This window comes from Vicia villosa, unplaced genomic scaffold (genome assembly GCF_029867415.1).
Source record: "Vicia villosa cultivar HV-30 ecotype Madison, WI unplaced genomic scaffold, Vvil1.0 ctg.000732F_1_1, whole genome shotgun sequence".
Taxonomy (NCBI): domain Eukaryota; kingdom Viridiplantae; phylum Streptophyta; class Magnoliopsida; order Fabales; family Fabaceae; genus Vicia; species Vicia villosa.
The window spans coordinates 402,777-411,929 of record NW_026705328.1 but is presented as its reverse complement, the minus strand read 5'-3'; the positions used below and the strand labels follow the sequence as shown (position 1 = coordinate 411,929).

Here is a 9,153-nt window from a genome sequence, read left to right as displayed (position 1 = left end):
CTCAAGGCATCGGCTACAACATTCGCTTTACCAGGGTGATAGTTTAAACCAAAATCGTAGTCCTTCAAGAACTCTAACCATCTTCTTTGTCTCATATTCAACTCCTTCTGATCGAACAAGTACTTCAAGCTCTTGTGATCACTAAACACATCAAACCTTGATCCAAACAAATAATGTATCCAGAGTTTTAACACAAATACCACAGCTGCTAACTCCAAATCATGTGTAGGATAATTCCTCTCATGAACCTTGAGTTGCCTTGAAGCATAAGCTACAACTTGTCCTTTTTGCATCAGAACACCTCCCAAACCCAACAAGGAAGCATCACAATAAACCACGAAAGGTTCTAACGGATCCGGTAAAATCAAAATGGGAGCAGAAGTCAATCTTCTCTGGAGTTCTTGGAAATTCTCTTCACATTGCGAAGTCCAAATAAAGGCTTGTCCCTTTCTAGTCAACTGCGTCAACGGTAACGACAACTTAGAAAACCCCTCAATGAACTTCCTGTAATAACCAGCCAAACCAAGAAAACTTCTAATCTCAGCAACAGACTTAGGAGCTTCCCATTGGGATAGAGCTTCTATCTTCGAAGGATCAACAGAAATGCCTCCACTTGAAATCACATGCCCATGAAAGCTTACTTCACTTAACCAAAATTCACATTTAGATAGCCTAGCAAACAACTTCTTCTCTTTCAACACGGACAAAACAACCCTCAAATGCTCAACATGCTCTTCCTCACTCTTAGAGTAAATCAGGATGTCATCAATGAATACCACAACAAACTTATCCAGGTAGTCATGAAAGATTTTATTCATATATTCCATGAACACACCAGGTGCATTAGTCACACCAAACGGCATCACAGAATATTCGTAATGACCATACCTCGTTCGAAAAGCAGTTTTCTGAATATCTTCAGTTCTAACACGAATCTGATGATACCCAGACCTCAAATCAATCTTGCTAAATACACATGCTCCAACCAACTGATCCATCAAGTCATCAATTCTCGGAAGTGGATATCGGTTCTTAATCGTCACTTTGTTCAATTGTCTATAATCAACATATAATCTCATCGAACCTTCTTTCTTCTTGACCAATAGAACAGGTGCACCCCACGGAGATACACTAGGATGAATAAATCTCTTCCCAAGCAATTCGTCTAGTTGACTCTTCAACTCTCTCAGCTCTGAAGCGGACATCCTATATGGAGCCATCGACACAGGACTAGTTCTCGGAACTAAATCAATCGAAAACTCAACTTCTTGTTCTGGTGGTAAATCAATTATATCATCAGGAAATACCTCCGCAAATTCCCAAACTATAGGCAAATCTTCAATGGTTCTCTTCTCGCGCACATCTAAGGTCGCTAACAACATAAACAATTCAGCTCCACCTTGAACTGATTTGTCGACTTGCTTAGCGGACAAGAATAAATCTTCTTTAACACAATTCTCAGGAAAGATGACCGTCTTATCAAAACAGTTGATATACACACGATTAAATTCCAACCAATTCATACCCAAAATCACATCAAGTTGTTCTAAAGGAAGACAAACTAAATCGATCCCAAAACCTCTACCAAAGATACTCAATGGACAATTCAGACATACATAAGAAGTAGAAACAGAACCCATAGCAGGTGTATCAATAACCATACTTCTACGCATGTCAGATAATACAAGATTCAATCTTCTAGCACAATCCAAGGAAATGAAAGAATGTGTCGCACCGGTATCAATAATAGCAATCAAAGGTGTACCATTAATGAAGCACGTACCTTGGATTAGTCTCTCATCAGTAGTGGCTCCCACACCAGACAATGCGAACACTTTTCCTTTTGCTTGCTCCTTCTTTGGCTTGTTGCATTTTGTACTAACATGGCCTTTCTCTCCACAGTTGAAACAAGTCACATTCGAACCACCTCTACAATTAGTAGCTATGTGACCATACTTGCCACACTTGAAACAAGTAGTAACCTCCTTCTTGCACTCCGCAGCTTTATGACCCTCAACACCACATTTGAAGCACTTAGGTGAAGTAGAAGATCCTCCCCAACTTGGCTTCTTGCCAAAACCAGCTTGTTTCCTCTTGTCATCATACGGTTTCCCACGATCCTGATTCTTTCCTTTCAAACTCTTGTAGAGAGAAGCACTCTCTCTACTATCCTCATCATAAATCCGACTCTTGTTAACCAATTCAGTAAAACGGGTAATCTGTTGGTAACCAATAGCCTTCTTGATATCATGTCTCAAGCCATTCACAAACTTCAAGCATTTAGATCTCTCAGCATTAGCAGTATTATAGTGAGGACAATACTTGATAAGCTCTTGAAAATTAGCAGCATAAACAGCAACAGTACCATTTCCTTGCTTCAACTCAAGGAACTCCACCTCTTTCTTCCCACGACAATCTTCTGGAAAGTAGTTCTCCAAGAAGACATCACGGAAAAGATCCCAAGTAACCTCAATGCCATCTTCTTCAAACCTCTAAAGAGTGTTATTCCACCAATCTTCAGCTTCCTTTTCCAGCATATGAGTACCAAACTGCACTTTCTAAGCATCAGTACAGTTCATAACTCTGAAGATCTTCTCAATAGCCTTCAGCCAAGCTTGAGCTTTATCAGGTTCATGTTCACCCTCAAAGACAGGAGGATTGTTCCTCTGGAATCTCCCGAAAGCACGGTACTCATCATCATCTCCATTCCGGTTACCCGCATTCGCTGGAGGAATCTGACCAATAGCACCAGCCAACATCGCCAATGCCTCAGCAATAGCATCATCATTCCTGCCTGCAACCATCGTCCTAGACAACCAAACAACCAGACAAACAGTATCGATTTTTTCAGATACACAAATCAAATACAACAAGATAAGAAAACATTAACTACTATTGACCAACTGGTCGACCATGCTCTGATACCACTAATGTAACACCCCTTTTTATACCCCAAAATATTTAACATGTAATCAGAGAATAACATGCATATAATTCAAAAGGGCGTCACATCGATGCTTTTAGAAGAACTAAAACCTTAAAAAAAACTGTCAGCCTTTATCTACACACCACAATACTCCTGGTCATTTTAATAACACTCAATATAAAATCACAATTTAACCTGGATATGCATTCACAGCGGAAAATATGATACTCGTGTGATTCATGATGATTCATGTCCCATACCATGATCATACATCGACTAGTAGTCTCAATTCAACATAAAGTATAATCAAAAGGTTTGGCTTATAAGCCTCTCAAAATAACAAGTAATCAACAAATAAGTTCATAAGTCATAGCATAATAAATGAGCAATATAACATGAGTTCAATACACCTAGTCTACCCAGTGTTACATGACCAGAGCATCGACTCACTACCTAGTCTCCAATAACCAAGGAAGAACCTCCGGCTAGGCACACGCGACTACTAAACTCCAGAACCTGCATGTCGCCAAACGAGGGCAACATTAAAACAGAAGGGTGAGAATACGAACCATTATGAAGAAAGTATAACAGAATATAATAGTTACATCAACACTTCAAGTAATTAGTCATACTATGAAAAACAAAATAGATAATAGTAATCAACACATATTTCACATTTTATCGAGTATACAACAAGCTTAAATAGTATAATATTTCAATTCTACTATTATATTCTCAATTAAGTATACAGTCATAGTTATCACATATTCACACATTTTGTCCAATATGTATTCAAACTTCACCCGTTTCAACTATCAAACTCATACACATATCACAACTACATCAACTTCACATACTCAATTATCGCATAATTTTAATGTGACTCAATGCAAGATATGTGACACTAATGCATGTGGTACCGAATTGTGAACCCAAAGTTTCACCGCTTTCCGATTCAATATCTAGAATCCAAGCCACGCTTCCGATCCGGAGAAGACCAAAGCCCACCAAAATGTAAACACATAGTCTACCGCCTCCGATTCACTCTAGAATCTAAGCCTCGCTTTTGTTTCAAAGCAAACCACCTTTGTTTCAAGGCACACCATGACATGAATATATGTACAATGTTAAAAAACATATGCAATTAAGATCATCTCTACCATCTTAATATCTAGCACATCACAATAATCCACTCTATGAATTATCCACAATATTGTACACAACATTCTCATCACATACGCATTATTCACATATAGTAGTCAACACGCAAATTTCCAATCCACATTTCAATTAACACTAATAATTAATATTTATCACATGCTAATTCATAATTTATCATTTACATAGGAGTTATTCTTTTCATAAAAAAAATAAGCTAAGAAGCCATATGAGTATACCATTTAAATACCTAGAGGAGTTGCAACCCTTGTAATAATCAAGGAATATCTCCATTTATTAATTAATATATATATATATATATATATATATATATATATATATATATATATATATATATATATATATATATATATATATATATATATATATATATATATATATATATATATATATATACATACTCACCACGCTTCCATCACTTGTGTATGATGTACTCACGTTCCTCTCTTAAGTGACTAGACCATATACAACAATATTCATATCACTAAAAAAAATAGATTGGTCTCACGTGTGATGTTTAACAAAGTAACATCATCAATCTAATAATTGAATAAGGGGAACATTTAATGAAACAAGTATATTTTTCCTTTGGACCAAAAAAACTAGTCAGCAAGGAAAGTATTCTATCCATAAGAAAATTTAAGTGGTTCAAGTTTCCTCCCCTGCGCAACAGTTAGCGGCAGTGGTATTACATAAACAAGTGCTATTCATTTAATGATAAGAAGTATATAATCATTCAATGGAAAAAGTATATATTCATTTAATAATAATAGAAAAAAAATGTTGATTCAAGTTTCCATATAATATAGTTAAACGCTACAGTGAAGGGGCATTCCAAATGGTGTTTTCACGTTTCCTCATGGCCCATGAATGGTAAAAGTGGCGTGTAAGCTCAAGGAGGAGAGCCGGCCACGTTGTTAATATAAACACCAAGTATTCCAGTTTTTCTTTGTGCCAATGAATAGTAGTAGCAGCAATTCTATCAAAAAGGTACATTGGTTCACATCTTGAAATTTAAATAAGAATTAGAGGTTATTAGCTAAGTAACACAATATGGATGGAGTACGTTTCTCAACGTAGCACAAAAACAGCTTCGTCCCGTAGCTAAAGACATTTTTTTTACAATTTCGTTTGTTAAAAACAATTTTCATGAACACAAAGTAGTTGTTTTCCGGCATTAAGTTTTAGTTTTAAAATTCCAGTTTCTCTACAGGTTCTAATACACTAAACAGAATTTAAAACACACATTTCATAATATTCAACCATGAACAAATATCAATATGTTAATCTACCAATTACCCCATTATACTAGCCCACAATGATTAGGGATTCTCCCCCTTACCTCTTGATTTCTCCTCCAAAACCCTAGCTTTCCTCTTCTTGTTCCTCTCCTCCACTTCTATTCTTGAAAACCAGAAAAATGAAAATGATGCTTCTCCCCTTATTTTCTCTCTTACTATGTTTATTTATTATATTGGGCTTTAAAATTAATAACACCCCCTAATTCCTTATAACTCCAATAAATAGGCCCAATTAATCTAACTCTCTAATAACTTAATTAATTCTATTAAACACAAATGCACTCAAGTTTAATTAAATTAATAATTAAATCTCATAATAGTTAAATAATTAATTAACACACTAAAAAAATAAAAAATAAAAAATATTATAATAAAATAAATACTATAAAAAAACGGGTTGTTACAAGATGCATGTCTAGGTCCTACTTCTCATGTTAAGGGATGATGCGAGAAAGCGATAAAGTACAGAAAGAAGTAAAAAGGAATAGGGAACGATACCAAACGGATAGTAAATCCGCAATGAGCTAGCAAGCGTAAGCAAAGAAGTTCGGAATACTTCGCGTAAGCCATCATCAAGCAAAGCAAGTCAGAAAGCGTCGTCGTAAAAATAAATCACGAGCGACATGTGGTACACGTCGAGCATAACCACATGAGCAACCTGCAAGAGAAACAATCCAGACAATACAAGAGTATACATCTCAATGAATGAGAGATCAGGTGGCTGGCATCGGAAATAGGTTCGTGTCCCACAAATAAAGTGGAACACGACGCAAATCAAGACGTAAGACAAATCGCACTGGAAGCGAATTCGTGTCCCACATCTCAGGTCGAATACAATTGAAGGCTCTCTCAAAGTATCTCGCACATCTCAGCAAACAAATCAGTAGTAACAAGGAAATACGCTATAGAAAATACTAGCAATTAAGTTCTAATTAAATTCTAAAACAAAATCTAACAAGGCTAATATTTTTCATGACATTTTCATCTAAAAGTAAGAACAAAACTATGTAACAAAACAACTAAATTTTAATAAGAAAAAGATTACATGTTTTTATTCATCTAAAACAAATATAGAAAACAAAATCTAATTCTAACTAAAAAGATTACATGTTTTTATTCATTATCGATTTTATCATGCAAAAACTAACAACAAAATATTCAATTTTTTTATGTTTTTATTACATGAAAGAAATAGGGAACAAAACTAGTTAAAACAACTAATTCTAATGTGAATTAAAATGAAACAGAGGGGTTTAAGTGTGAAAATCAATGGTGTAGCTAAGTAAGGAATGCAGATCCAAGAATATGGCCCAAACAGAGTGTTTTATTGTTTCAAAAATCTGAAGCCAAAAAGAACTATGATTGGGCCGAAGCTAGGGTTTGGCTAGCATATCGTATGGACAAGGCCCAAGGACTGTTTTTGTTTCAGCTTTCTGTGACCAAAAAATAGTATGGTGTTGGGCTAAGGAGGAGAAATTCGTTAAAGGCCCACCAGTCATATGATGATCCATGGCCAATGCAATATATTGATTCAACAGTTGCAAATTACTCTAACGTTGATATCAGACTTAACTAATCAAATTAATTCAGATTTGATCACATTAATCTTATGCTAATCCATATTTTATTAACAGTAATGTTCAGATTAAACAAAAATTGAAAGAGGAATTAGGGTATTACACTTGTGGCTTCAGCTTGGCATCGCTCTCGACCTCTCTCACTCTCCTTCAACAACGGCGACAGCGGCGTTCCTCCCTTCTCCGGCGAGTCGCGACACACCCCTCTCTTGTTTCCACCTCACTCGTACGAAGACGGCAACCGGAAATTGACTCCTCTCCTCCAATCCGAAGTTCACCGCGCCGCCACACCACCGCTGTCACTACCTCGTCTCACTCTCGTTCTCTCTTCCACTCGATTCATGTTCTCACATCACTCATCTCTCTTTCAAATTCATCTCCGATTGTAGATCGTTGTTTTCGCAATCACCGAATCGGATCCACAAACACGCACGCTCATCATTCAACGACGGAGAGGTGCGTAGACTTTCTCTTCTTCTTCCTTTCTAATTCTTGCAATTCGTTTTCAGTTGTGAACTGAGGTGTTGTTGTTCTTGCTATGTAGTTGCGAAGATGAACATGAACGTTGTTGAGGATCGCAGTTGAAGAATAGTCGACGATGAATGATTGCACTGGTGATTAAAGTGTGGATTTATGAAATCGGAGATGATGTGAAGTTGAAGGTTGAATTCAATTCAGATGTTTGAAGGTGATGAATCGGTGAAGGTCCAAGGTTGATGATGAGGACGAGTTGCTTTGCTGACTGATGATGAATTCAGTGAAGTTGATTGAAACGGCGTGAAGAATTAACGTTGAAGATCCTTGAAGGTTGAAGGTTATGGTGGTTGCGATCTCTGTTAGATATTTTTGTTACTTTTTTGTGAATCTTCTTCTTCTGTGAGTTTTCTGTTAGATTTTTCTGATGACTGATTGCAGAATCAATTGAAGATCTTGTTGATTGTGGATTCTCTGCAGAGAGGTTGAAGATTGGTGATAAGATTGGAGAGGATCTGTGATGGCGGATGGTTGAAGGTGATTGAAGATTGATGGAAGAAGCTTGAAGAAGATGAAGATTGGAGAGAGTTTGTTACCGATTCGGGTAGAGGTTGTTCTCCAATTCTGTTATCGTTTTTTTTTTTCTGTTCCGTCCTTTTTTGTTGATATTTTTTCTCTGTTATGAATCCTCCCTCTCATTTTGTGCAGGTACGGTTTTTTTTAGAATCTGTAGAATTCAAATTTGCAACTGGTTTGTCAACCAATATGGGCTGGGCTTTCAATTTCTAACGGTTTCTATCAAGTCGCAGAGCGCAGCTTCGGGTTTTATTTTGCACTATGTCGCCTGAATTTTGGTTGTTGGCTTCTCTTATAATCGAGGAGAGTCCTTTACCTTTTGCAACATGGGCTACTGGTGCCAAATTTGTAATGGTGACAATTTGAATGTATTTAAATGGACTTTCCCTTCCAAGTATTTTTTGTAACTTCCATACTTTTTCTATTTTGTGAATGAACCTTGCGTATACATGTTACAATGAGTCTTGAAGGAACTTTGTGATGAATCTGGATAGAAATTTAAATGGGCCTTTCTTTTGTAATCGGGACATCAAACAATTCAATACCTTAATTCAACCAAACTTGCATTAACAACAACAAACAATTGCTTCGATCATAAGGAATTCACAACTTCATATTTCGCACCATGACACAAATTTCCTCAATTGACGAGCACAACATGCCTCGATTCAAAGACCCCTAAGAGATCATCATATGAAAATTCTCATTCATTATTCCTTGAGCGGTAAACCATAAAATCATGACTTGTACGAGTAATTGGAGAAGACCTTTGCACCGAACTGTCTTAAAAATAACGAAAGCTCTTTTAATTTTCTCTTGATTTTCAAGTGACGAAATAAACGTCAACATAACTTATGGCACGAAGAAGAGGGCAAATTTTGGGGTGCAACAGCTGCCCCTATTCAAACTTCTTGAACCTGACGAGTGAGAAACGAAAGTTTCGAACCGTCGAGGAGGAAGGAGATTGAATACCAGAATGAACTCAAAAATTTACGCTCTTGATCAATAGAAGATTCCATCTTGCAATAAGAAGGAATGTATCACCCCGCAAGCAGGGAGAAAAAACTTCAATTGACCTGGATAATTAAATAAGCTCCAACTTGCGATAAGAAGGAACGAG

The 9,153-nt window shown here is 36.6% G+C and overlaps 1 protein-coding gene and 1 long non-coding RNA gene across 3 annotated transcripts; one reads left to right on the top strand and one right to left on the bottom strand.

Annotated features, from left to right (window-relative positions):
* Window positions 1–1,131: 1,131 nt before the first annotated feature.
* On the bottom strand, window positions 1,132–2,759 carry LOC131630767 (uncharacterized). The gene is made up of 5 exons (XM_058901512.1): window positions 2,583–2,759; window positions 2,268–2,492; window positions 1,784–2,012; window positions 1,308–1,372; window positions 1,132–1,206 (listed from the first exon to the last, which is right to left on the bottom strand). The coding sequence occupies exons 1-5, from the start codon at window positions 2,757–2,759 to the stop codon at window positions 1,132–1,134; spliced, it is 771 nt and encodes a 256-aa protein (XP_058757495.1).
* A 4,213-nt stretch (window positions 2,760–6,972) lies between these two features.
* Window positions 6,973–8,494, top strand: LOC131630761 (uncharacterized). 2 transcript variants are annotated; one of them, XR_009292465.1, is made up of 4 exons: window positions 6,973–7,439; window positions 7,528–7,797; window positions 7,938–8,067; window positions 8,166–8,494. It is a non-coding gene; the product is annotated as an uncharacterized LOC131630761 (long non-coding RNA). The 2 variants fall into 2 exon arrangements; XR_009292464.1 differs by having other exon boundaries at window positions 7,528–8,067.
* The last annotated feature ends 659 nt before the right edge of the window (window positions 8,495–9,153 follow it).

Excerpts from the sequence above, each read along its gene's own strand:
- LOC131630767 (XM_058901512.1), bottom strand. The coding sequence starts at position 2,759 with ATGTTGGCTGGTGCTATTGGTCAGATTCCTCCAGCGAATGCGGGTAAC. Across the intron at positions 2,493-2,582 it reads CTATTGAGAAGATCTTCAGA|AGGTTTGAAGAAGATGGCAT; the intron begins GTTATGAACTGT and ends AACACTCTTTAG. Across the intron at positions 1,207-1,307 it reads TAGTTTGGGAATTTGCGGAG|GATGTCCGCTTCAGAGCTGA; the intron begins GTATTTCCTGAT and ends GGCTCCATATAG.